The sequence below is a fragment of the Nymphalis io genome, chromosome 28, assembly GCF_905147045.1.
Source record: "Nymphalis io chromosome 28, ilAglIoxx1.1, whole genome shotgun sequence".
Lineage (NCBI taxonomy): Eukaryota > Metazoa > Arthropoda > Insecta > Lepidoptera > Nymphalidae > Nymphalis > Nymphalis io.
This window is the reverse complement of record NC_065915.1, coordinates 399391-412073: the sequence shown is the minus strand read 5'-3', so window position 1 is coordinate 412073 and position 12683 is coordinate 399391. Positions and strand designations below refer to the sequence as shown.

General features: G+C 37.9%; 2 protein-coding genes across 2 annotated transcripts in view; one reads left to right on the top strand and one right to left on the bottom strand.

The window, feature by feature from the left end:
* The window catches only part of LOC126779294 (aldo-keto reductase AKR2E4-like), a 66062-nt gene extending 55219 nt beyond the window's left edge, over positions 1-10843 (top strand). Inside the window, exon 8 of the transcript XR_007670281.1 lies at positions 10827-10843. The gene's annotated coding sequence lies outside the window, so the exon portion shown is untranslated. The remainder of the gene's footprint in view (positions 1-10826) is intronic.
* On the bottom strand, positions 6402-7235 carry LOC126779002 (uncharacterized). Its single transcript, XM_050502753.1, has one exon. The coding sequence runs from the start codon at positions 7233-7235 to the stop codon at positions 6402-6404; it is 834 nt and encodes a 277-aa protein (XP_050358710.1).
* Positions 10844-12683: the final 1840 nt, after the last annotated feature.

Here is a 12683-nt window from a genome sequence, read left to right as displayed (position 1 = left end):
CAGCGCTGCAAGCGTTAATCAAACGCGACCGTCGTGTCTGACTGACACTTCAGAGCCTTGTAAGATTATAAACATCATTTAGCGACGATTTACATCTATTAGCGCTTTTAATATTGTATCAATAAGTAAAACAACCTCGATATATATTACAGTTTTAACAAATGTGCAGAAATTTGATCTCTCGCCGACTTGACTCGCTGAGAGTATGATGGTATTCTGTTGATAATATTGTCAACTAATAATAAAGTAAAGTATGAAAATTAATAAATGTATATATATTGTTAGGAATGTTTTCCGACAGGGCGTGGCCTAGTGGCGCCACTTGATCACGTGATTATCATCTTTCCACACTTCTGCTTGGACTCTCGCTTGTGGCGGATATTTCATAAATAATATTTCAGTTGCTCAGTTTTGATTCATTTGTTCTATTTGTGTGTGTAAATTGTACGTGTCGATCTACGTTTACTTTATTGTTGTATAGTTGTTTTGATTTATCTCTTTTTAAAAACCTATTTCCATAGTGATTTCTAATAAATTATTAATAGGTTTAATAATACTGTTGGTGTGATCTGTATTTAATATTTATTACTTGCTAACTATGTTTACTTGCCTATCGTGGAAGAAAAGTATTAGATACCTTTTAAGAAATCATAACATTTGTAAAACTACATTTCATGCAAATAAAAGATTATTATTATTATTAACTTTTTGTTTCATACATTTGGACATGGCTGAAGAGGTGTTAGGTGGCTAGGTGTTGACCACATTAGGTGAAACAGTTTTGACCCACTTGAAAATGTCTAGATGTACAAAAAAATCTTGGTATTTTGGTGCAATCCGAGATCACTAAAATAAATCTAATGAATCTTGTACTCATTTGCGTTTCTTTTAAAACGTATTGAAACCGACCCGTTCTTGTAGAGATTGATCACTGATGATGTCAAGTGGTTTCCCACGACAAGAACGTGTGAAGACGATCACTCTTAAAGGGCAGTCAAGCTCACAGACTATAGCGAACCACGATTTAACTTACAATAAGGTCAGGCAGTGAGTAAGAGCGGATTGGAGGGGCATCGTTCATTGTGTGCTTTTACTGCCTGCCAAAACATCGATTCGGATCTCTATTGCCAACAGTTGATGAAACTCAACCAAAACATTGAGAAAAAGTGGCTGGAATTGATCAACAGAAAGGTTGTGGTTTTCACCAGGCCACGAACAACTACCTTATACCCTGAGATTTTCACCTGTTTCGGTTTCTTCAAAATTCTTTAGGAAGCCTTAGGTTAACAGAGATTCACCAAAATAATATAGCAGAAAATAGTAGTAGGTCTTAAAAAGGCAGAAAATTCCACGATAGCACGTGTCTATCTTCTAAGTTACGCTCGCAATAATTATTGTTATCTATTATCATTAAATATATATTATATATGGGTAATTTGCGAAGACATTTTCTCCTCATTATTTAGAAAAGTTCGTTAGTTATCTTGGGAATTTAAAATAAAATAAGATTGTCTTTTACATTAATGTTTGTCAATCGAACAATTACTCATATTTCTTATTTATAATAACAGCCTGTTAATGTTCCACTGCTGGGCTAAGGCCTCCTCTCCATTTTGAGGAGAAGGTTTGGAGCTTATTTCACCACGCTGCTCCAATGCGGGTTGGTAGAATACACATGGTTGGCAGAATTTCAATGAAATTAGACACATGCAGGTTTCCTCACGATGTTTTCCTTCACCGTCAAGAACGTGATGAATTATAGGCACAAATTTAACACATGAATATTCAGCGGTGCTTGCCCGGGTTTGAACCCATGATCATCGGTTAAGATTAACGCGTTCCAACAACTAGGCCATCTCGGCTTATTAATATGAACTAATAAATTTAATAAATACAGCTGCTTAATATTTTCTTGCTAAGCGCACTTCTCATTTTCTTTATTAATAATTTGCACACGTGCAAGGACGGTGCGGGTCGCTAGTTGTAAATAAAATATACTTCTACATTACAATAAAAACTATTGTATACAATTAAATCCCGCATGAAAATCAATCAGTTATAAAAACTATATTATGCTTTACATTTTATAAAGGTACATTACCTTTAATTTAATGACCTGAAGAAGGTGGCGGGCACCAACTGGATGCGGAAGGCGGAGGACAGGGAGCTTTGGCGCACCTTGAGAGAGGCCTATGTTCAGCAGTGGACAATGATTGGCTGTTGATTGATAATGTATAAAAACTTATATAAAATAAATGACTATTAAAGATTTTTTAATGTGAAAATTAAATGTATTTTAACAAACGTAAAGGTTTTTGCGGGGTTTTATTACAAAACAATCAGATGTGTTGAACCCACCAGGTTGATCGTCCCAGGGTGTACATGTACGGGCCGGTTCTCGACGTATGTATTGTACGTCTGCTAAACGCAAATTCGTGAATATTGGTAAGACATCACGTGAATTGGAAATGTACGCCGTTTTTGCAACAATCATAATAAAAAAGTATTTTAAAAAGATAAGTAAAATATAAACCTTAAAGGTCACTCTTAACACTTTCAGGCACAGTACAACGAACACACGCCATAGCTAGATAGATAGTAACTGTTATGAAGTCTACAGGCGTTTACTGGCTCAGAAAATATTAAGGTTTGGAACGTGGTGTTGTCGTATACACCACGATAATATCCTGGGACATTTTTCACACACGGCCGTCTGATCCCAAATTAAGCTTGTACAGAGCTTGTACTATGGAAACCAGGCAATTGATATACTACATAAACTATATTTCTTTTGTAAATACATACTTATATAGAAAATTACACCCAGACTCAGGACAAACAGACATGTACACAAATATCTGTCCTGGGTGGGAATCGAATCCACAACCTTCGGCGTGAATGGCAATCACCCACCAACCACGCCAACCGGTTCGGCATGATGCAGCACTGCATGTGGTTGCGTTTCCTACAGGTTTCCTCACGATATTCTCTTCTAACGACGAGAATGAATACTTATAACATATATGAAGCGTATGAAGTTAAGGTCGTATTCTCATCGCTAAATACGATTATTTGACACAATGTTAAAATACAAATCATTAGTCGCTAGCTCTACTACTTTTGTTTGAAGGTAATACAGAGTATAACTCGGCACGAGTAAAAAGGACTTGGCAGGCTAACAACCGGCCGCCAGCCAACCGCTTACCCTCCTTGAGAATGTTTTTACTGGTAGGCTGCCAGTTGGTTCTCTACGTCCGTACGCCGAGTGGAAAACACGGCTTACTTGATAAGAAAAATATGGATATAATTTAACTTTATTTATTCTATCCACTTGTCGTACGAAGTATTGATTATTATATATTTTTTTAATTAAGTACAGATCATATTACTTCTATAAAACGCAAAAATTATTACACTGCGTGTCACATCACGCTTAGCGGCCATTTGCTATGCAGATGACGTCGTGTAATTAATATAAACTGATTAGTGCGTTCAACTGTTCTCTTAATTATTAAGTATATCTACGGTGATTTATATTTTATAGAAATATAAAAAAGTATCTTAAACGAAGAAAAGTAAAAAATAGCACGCATTTTCTATGGCTCGTATTACCGCACGCCGAGATGAATTCCAGCGTACAGCGACTGTATTGTTGGTTGTTCGTGGCTCTTTGTTTGTGAAGTGGCTTCTTATGTATTTTTTAGACTGCGGTAAGCGTACTCGGTTATTTTGTGCACTATAACTTTAGTTACAAAAATTAAGCTTTTAGTTTCATTTTATATTCATTCATCAAACTAATACAGTTGAATGTTTCAACCGATTTGTAGGTGTTTTATTTAGAGGTCTGTTCAAGGTCTTAGCAGGTAGGTACACCAGTATAGTGTATAAGTTCATAATTCTAATTTCAATTATTCCATTGTGTATTATTATTTTACTCTAATTATTGTAGGCAAATTATTACGAAATAATAAAGCACAAAATACGCATTTTTCAATAAATCCGCGTCAGTTAATCAGTAAACCATCTGTCTACAAGCAACAACTACTTCCTGCCTCGTTTTTTTGTTAGCCTTCGTTAAGAAGGATGAGTGAAATCTTTGTCGTGTCAGGTCAGTGACCTCGCACTCTCAATCATTACACGAACTGATTTCTCCAGCCCCTTTTTACTATCGAACGGCCAGGCAAACGCGACCAAAGCGCCATAGGTACACAGTGGAAATTCCCCGCCTACGTACGCTTTGAGTCTACATTCATCATTCGCACTACGAAACTTTGGAATGCTTTGCCTGAGAGCGTATTTCCCGATAGGTACAATGTTGGTGTCTTCAAATCCAGAGTAAACAGGTTTCTTATAGGCTAGCGTGCTACATCTTAGACCGTGTCGATGCTTAATATTAGGCAAGTCAACGGTCAAACGCTGGCCTATTAATAGTAAAAAAAAACTGTGCTCTCTTAAAAAAAATAATGTCTATTTTTACTCCTCGAAGTGTTTTTATTTGTTAATGTACAGACATGTTTCTTGAAAGTTTTGTTTCCACGCTGAGCATGAGATGAACTGAATGAATGTACAAAACATGAACAAACCGAGAAAACTCATTAGTACACATCCGGCTGTGTGCATAGAAGTGCATACGGGTTTGGGACATTCGATCGTGGTATACTTACTTGTTATTCATGCGATACATCTGTCGTGTAACGCGTGTCGTGGTGTCGCGGTGTCGTGGTGTCGCGATGTCGCCGTGTCGCGGTGTCGTGGTGTCGTGTGTGGCGGTCCGTCGGCCGGTGCAACATTTTAAATATCGTTGTTAATTAAAATAACAAAACAAAACCAATATGCTCAGCTTCTTTTGTATATTTTATTGACAAACCTCACTTCAGTGAAATAACCGGCACAGCTAAGCATAGCTCGGCATAGCTCGGCTCAACAGCCTGTTAATGTCCCATGTAGTTTTTGTACGTAAGGAATAATGCCTTATATACTATTTGTACATAAGGCGAATAAACCTTATATACTTGGTTTGATTAAGTCTAATACACTTGACTCTTTGGTAATTTGTTTTATTTGATAGTGAATCAATGATTTTTGTGTACTTTATAATTATGTGAAGTCATATTTTAATTTAATCTGAATCATCTGCTGACATACATTCGATCGATATATCTATTTTTAAACTTTTTTTTTTGTTGTTTGTTATTAATTTATTTTATGAAATTCTCTTATTATGTTTGTCTTGTTCTTAATTTATTACACTTTTTTATGTCCTTAGATTGTCTTAATATTGATCAAATTACATTTTAATTAATTAAATTAAAATGATCATCAATATTAAGAAGAATAAATTTCAATTTAATTTCATTATCACATTGTAACTCTTGATATTTTTGCTGTATAAGAATAATAATAATAATATCCTGGGACATTTTTCACACACGGCCATCTGATCCCAAATTAAGCTTGTACAAAGCTTGTGCTATGGAAACCAGACAACTGATATACTACATATACTACTTTTCATTTGTGAATACATACTTATATAGATAATTACACCCAGACTCAGGACAAACATACATGTTCATGCACACAAATGTCTGTCCTGGGTGGGAATCGAACTCACAACCTTCGGCGTGAAAGGGAAAGTATCTACCAACCACGCCAACCGGCTCGCCATATAATAGAATATTTATTTATTGTTATATTATGTTATTTATTAACGTTTCGAATTAGTAACACTAAAGGTCTTTTGCTAATAGTTGACAAATATGTATATAAATATATATATAAATACTGACCATTTAACAAAATATAAAAGTCAGTTAGCAAACAGACAATAAAAATGAACTGAACTGATTTGTCTTTGCCTGTTAATATGAATTTTTAGAAATCAGGAAAAAAATAGGTTTTTACTTTTAATGTCTTTATTCCTTATGTACAAAAAGTATATAGGTCACTTTTCCTTATGTAAAAAAAGTTATCTTATGTTATATGGCATCAGAAACAAACAAAAAGTATTGTTAGAAATATCTTCCGAAGGGGCGTGGCCTAGAGGCTCGACTTGATCACGTGATGAGCATCGTGGTGGGGACTGGCCCTGCCGAGTTCATCGGCCGGCCTGGCTGGTTTTACTCACTTCTGCTTGGACTCTCGGTTGTGGTGGATATCTCATAAATAATACTTCAGCTTGCTCAGTCTTGATACCTTTGTTTTACTTTCGTGTCTAAATTATGTGTGTCGATATACGTTTAGCTTATTGTTGTATAGTTGTTTTGATTTATCTCTTTACAAAACAATTACCATTTTTTTTTCTTGACGAGTTCTCGACGGTCGTAGAGTTCTCGACGTTTCTCGTAGATTTGTTAAAAGTTTTTGTCGTGGTTTTCGGAATCATTTAATTGATTACCTTACTATTTATTCTTATAAGTTATCTTCACCATGTAGGTGTGGTTTGGCTGAATATACAGCTCTTCTTGTAAGGTCAATGGAATGGGCTCGGTTGGTTCTCCAGCCGGGTCTCGGTGAGCAGGTGATTCGTTTACCGCCGATATGGTCAACTTTACCAAGTATCGGTCATTTTCTAGTGTTCTACAGATTTTATACGGTTCGCTGAATTTAAGATCAAGCGAGGTTTGATTGCGGGGATTATTTTTAACCAATACGTAATCTCCTTTTTGAGAATGGTTAGTTTTGGCCTTATTTCGTTTGAAGCGTTGTTTGTCTTGTTCGCTAGAATGGATCATTTTCCGTTGTACTTGTTGAGTAAGAGCTTCAATATCAACAGTTTCTTTGTCAATATCCACCAAGTTGAGAAGCTCAGGTGGTACGCAGTGATTTCGTTGTCTGATAAGTGTCAGTAGTGCGACAAGTGTCAGTAGTGCGACACCGGTGACTCGATGAGTTGTACAGTTCATTGCTAGTTGAAGTTCTTCCAGTGCAGTGTGCCACTGCTCTGTCTCGTAGTTTTTTATCATTACTAACGTATTCTTGAGAGTTGCAATGACTCTTTCGACTTGATCATTCGCTCGGCTGACTCCTGGCGCAATAGCATTAATATTTATTCCGATATTGTCACAGTACTCTTTAAATTCACCGAGGAACTCTCTTCCTCCATCGAGTACTATTTGAACCGTTGCGCCAAATAGGTGCACAGTACGTTTTAGAGCAGCTAATGTAATGTGTGGGTTTTTGTTAGTACTGAAGTACAGTAAAGCGTATTTCGAGAAAGCGTCAATAGTGACCATAGTCACCATAAGTTACTGCTGATCTTCCGGAGTGCCCATCTTCCCCGTTATGTCCATATGAATAACTTGGAAGGCAGCTGTCGGTTTTTGTATCGGGACTTGAGTGGCCCCGGATCTTCCTTTGGATGTCCGGCATATGACACAGTTATCCACGAATCTTCGAACAGTAGAACTCATTTTGTTAAACCAATAAGTTTCTCGGATTTTCTGCAGTGTCTTTTCCCAGCCGGGGTGTTTTAATGCAGTGTGAAAAGAATTTATAATGCTCCGTTGAAAGGACTTGGGAACAACTGTACTGAACTGCTGACCGAAGGTGGGATCGTTGACTTTCTTCTTTAAGATATTGTCCTGCAAGGCATAATCTTCTACTGGATTATTGTCACTGAGGCTCCATCATTGGTCGTTCATCGTTCCGTTGGTGTTCGATTTTGAGCCAGTTCAGATCTTTAGTCATAACATTGACTGCAAATTCCACTGGGTTTCTACTGAAGAAGTCAGCATGTTGGAGACGTTCACCTTTACGGTACTCAACATCAAAATTGTTATTCTGCAAGAATGTCCACCAGCGATGAATTCTTGGCAAGAAATCTTTTTTGTGCTTTGATGCTTTTAATGCATTACAGTCTGTTATTATGCTGAATTTTCGCCCATATAGATACTGACGAGTGTTTTATAGCACGTACCACAGCTAGCGTTTCCAAATCATAGGAGTGGTAGCGACTTTCAGCCTCCGTAGTTCTCATGCTCATAAAAGCTACTGCATGTTGATGTCCATCGATTTCTTGCACCAGCACTGCACCAAATCCAAGACTGCTTGCATCGGTGTATAGTACAATGGGTGCTTCTTCTCGGAATAATGTAAGCACTGGTGCTGATGTTAGGCATTCGATGACTGTCTGTCCATGTCCATTTTGCTCCTTGTTTTGTTAATTCGTACAAAGGCACCATTATACGAGAAAAATCAGGAATATATTGCCTAAAATATCTAGCCAATCCGTTGAACTGCCTGACTTGCTTGATAGTTTTAGGTACTGGAGCTTTGACGAGGGCTTCTACTTTTCTTGGACTCGGTTATATTTGGCCATCTGAAACTACGTTTCCGAGATATTCAATCGACCTTTTGAAGAAACTACACTTGTCTGCGTTAATAGAAAATCCTGAGCCTTGCAATGCTATAAGGATACGTTCCAGGTGTGTTCTTCTCTCAAAAAAATTTGTACATTTACTTAACACGTCATCTACGTAGACTTGTGCAGCTGTTCCCAGTAATGGTTTCTGAGCTCTATTGATTCATCGTTGGTAAGTCGAACAGGCATTGCTCAGACTAAACGGCATACTGAGGTATTAATATAAACCATCTGGTGTGACGAAGGCGGTTTTTTCAATGGATGTCTCACTAATGGGAATCTGATGAAATCCAGCCACCATATCAAGGCTTGTGTAGAAATAACCATTTGCTGGTCGATCTGATCGGAGATAAGTGGGAGGGGGTAGTGGTGACATAGAGTATTCGAGTTTAGTTCTCGAAAGTCCAGACAAAGTCGATCGTCACCATTCTTCTTCTTGACTAAGATGATGGGACTTGAGTAGGGAGATTTGCTCTAACAAATTATGTCATGGTTCAGAAGTTCTTGGATTATGGTACGAACCTTCTCTCGGTCCACTGGACTAAGGCGATATGATTTTCTCTCCAGAAATTTATCAGGATTTTTCAGTCTGATTTCAAGTTCACTGGTGTTGACCCGTGTCTTAGGATACCCACGGATAAATAAGTGTTCATATTTATTCAAAAGTCGACGTAGCTGCATGATTTCATCTTCATTGGTTAAGTCACAATCCAAGTCATTGAAGAGAGAGAAATTCATGCTTACATGATTGATCAATGTTTTATAGAATAGCTTTGTCCCTTTGGATGTTATAATAACACTTAAATTAGTATCATGAATGAGGTTCATTCTCACCAAAATGTCTATCAACATTTCGTAGTCGGGCAATACGTAAAACTCCAGCTCAACACTGATGTCGTCTATGTTGCACACGGTTGTAAGTTTGACTAAGGATAGTGCCGGGAATTGACCAATCCCTTTAAAATAATTGACTACTGGTTTCTTTGGACCAGGTAAAGTTGCAGCAACAGATTCTTTGATAATCGAGCACTCTGTCCCGCTGTTGAAGACGGCTTGCAAACTCCTTTCACTTATTTTGATAGTAATATGAGCTAGCTTATTCCCTGCTACACAGTTGACGTTTGAAGTCAGTGTCCGTTCGCGTTTGAAGCAAGTTTCTGAAGTGTGATCTAGTCTCTTGCAATAGGTGCAAGAAGGTGAATCCGATGTTTCGAATCCATATGGCTGCCAGCTTCGGACTTAGACTCAGAGTTTTTGAATCTGCATTCGTTAGTTTTGTGGTTTGTCTTTTTACACGGCAGCTTAATATAGATGGTATATGGTCTGAAAGATGTGGCCTTTTGTTATATATGGTAGAACTGGCGCTTTGATGACTACGCTTCTTCCGTATGGATGTTGCAACCGACATAAATTCAGGGACAGTGGTTGCTCTGGCATTTAATAGTTCTATTACGCAAGCGCTCGTAGTTTACGCATCCAATCACTGCTTCTACAGCGTATTCGTCTCAGAGTTCGTCCTTGGAAACTCTTCACCACGAGATCCAAGCACGTGATAAAAACTCCGCGATGTCTTTTGTTGTGTCATAAACATGTTCTGTGAACATAATGATGTCCCGAACTATCCGATCCGATGAGTATCTATTTTCGGGCTCAAATGTAGTGATGAGATTTTGCCGTAACTATTCCCACGTTGTAGTAGTGACCATCCAATCATCAATCCACATTTTTGCACGTCCCTTCAACAGGCTGCAGACTTTCATGCATACGTCGAAATTATCCAGCTTGTACGCTTCAATTGCTTGATCTTTATGTTGACACCATTCTCGTACACCGATGTGGGTGTCCGGGTCGAATGAAGGCAAATAAACGTCCTTGATTATTTTTGCTTCGGTAAGTGACGCACATAAGCGCTCCGACATTTTCTGCATTGTCTCAATCATTTGCATCAAGAATTGTGGTGGTATTCCTCCCGTTTGAATTCCATAATGAGGTAACGCTTGCATATCTGACTGTGGTATTGCTTCCAATGATGCATTGTTAACCAGCACAGGCTCCTGTTCCAACTAAGTAGGTGGTGAACGCGCTGATGATGAAGCAGCAATGGGTATAAGTTTCTTGAGATCCCACTTCTGATAAGGACTAATGTCTTAAGACTTTTTTTACATAAGGAATAATGCATTATAAACTTTTAAACATAAGGCGTAATCTTTTATATATTTTAAGTACATAAAAATAATACCTACTGTACTTTTTATGTATAAGGACTTATGCATTATTTACTTTTTGTACATAAGGACTAATTTCTTAAGACTTTTTTTACATAAGGAATAATGTGTTATATACTTTGGTACATAAGGCACAATCTGTCATATATTTTTAGGACATAAAAATAATACCTTATGTACTTTTTATGAATAAGGAGTAATGCATTATTTACTTTTAGTACATAATGACTTGGTCAAAGTGAAATCAAAAAGCCGAGATGGCCCAGTGGTAAGAACATGTGAATCTTAACCGATGATCGTGGGTTCAAACCCGGGCAAGCATCACTGAATTTTCATGTGCTTAATTTGTGATTATAATTCATCTCGTGCTTTACGGTGAAGGAAAACATCGTGAGGAAACCTGCATGTGTCTAATTTCACTGAAATTCTGCCACATGTGTATTCCACCAACCCGCATTGGAGCAGCGTGGTGGAATAAGCTCCAAACCTTCTCCTCAAAAAGAGGAGAGGAGGCCTTTAGCCCAGCAGTGGAACATTCACAGGCTGTTACGGTACGGTACATAATGACTAATGTCTAAGACTTTTTTCACATAAGTAATAATGCATTATGTGCTTTGGTACATAAGGCATAATCTGTTATATATTTTTAGGGCAACATTAATGTCATATACTTTTTATGTATAAGGACTAATGCACTATTTACTTTTTTACATAAATACTAATGTCTTAGGACTTTTTTCATATAAGGCATAATCAGTTATATATTTTTAGGACATAAAAAACAATTGTTCAAGACGCTGCACTGGGAAGGGCGGGGCATAAACATAAACGGCGAGTACCTGTCACACTTGAGATTTGCAGACGATATCGTCATCGTGGCAGAAACCGTGCAGGACATGCAATATTTGCTGAGCAGCCTGGTTGATTCTTCTGCTCGAATTGGTCCCCGGATGAACTTGGATAAAACCAAGATAATGTTTAATGAACACGTCAGTCCGGAACAAATAGCTCTTAACGGAGTTCCTCTCGAAGTTGTTCAGGAGTATATGTACCTTGGGCAAACTTTGCAGTTGGGTCGAAACAACTTCGAGGGGGAAGCACGAAGAAGAGTACAGCTGGGCTGGGCAGCGTATAGAAAACTCGGTCAAGTCTTTTCGTCACGAATACCGCAATGCTTGAAGACAAAAGTCTTCAACGAGTGCGTCTTACCGGTTATGACCTACGGAGCCGAGACGTGGACACTGACAGTGCGTTTGGTCCACCATTTTAAGGTCGCTCAGCGAGCTATGGAGAGGGCTATGCTCGGAGTTTATTTGAAGGATAGGATCCCAAATGTGGTGATCCGACAGAGAACCAAGATTATCGACATAGCCCAAAGGATTAGTAAGCTGAAGTGGCAGCGGGCTAGACACATATGTCGCAGAACCGACGACCGTTGGAGTAGACGCGTTCTGGAGTGGAGACCACGCCTTGGCAAATGTAGCGTAGGACGCCCTTCAGCTAAGTGGAGTGACGATATACGCAAGGTGGCTGGCAGCGGTTGGAGATTAAGAGCTGAAAATCGAGCTCAGTGGCGTGCCATTGGAGAGACCTATGTCCAGCAGTGGACGCAAAAAGGGTGATGAAAAAACAATGCCTTATGTACTTTTTATGTATACTTGTGCGTTATTTACATTTTGAACATAAGGACTAATGTCTTAAGACTTTTTTCACATAAGAAATAATGTGTTATATACTGTTTTTTGTTTTTCTCGATTGTTAATTATTTGTAACATCTTTATTCCTATCATTATCCAAAACCGACGTTAATTTACTATCTGACATTCCTCTTAATTTTACGCCAAACAATACTTCTGCTGATAAATAACTAATACTTTTATTAAGCGTGTTATTAAAACCCTATTGCACATTTAAAATATCATTATTCCATAATGTTTCAAGTATCCATGATTAATAGCAGTTAAAACGCCAAGTAAACAAAGAGCTAATCTTTCCACTTGCTCGTTTGCACGTGGCGTGAAGACTGCATTCCTAATATGTTGAATGACCAATTATGACAAAAAAAATTTTTTCCCATGAAACTTGAATATCAATCT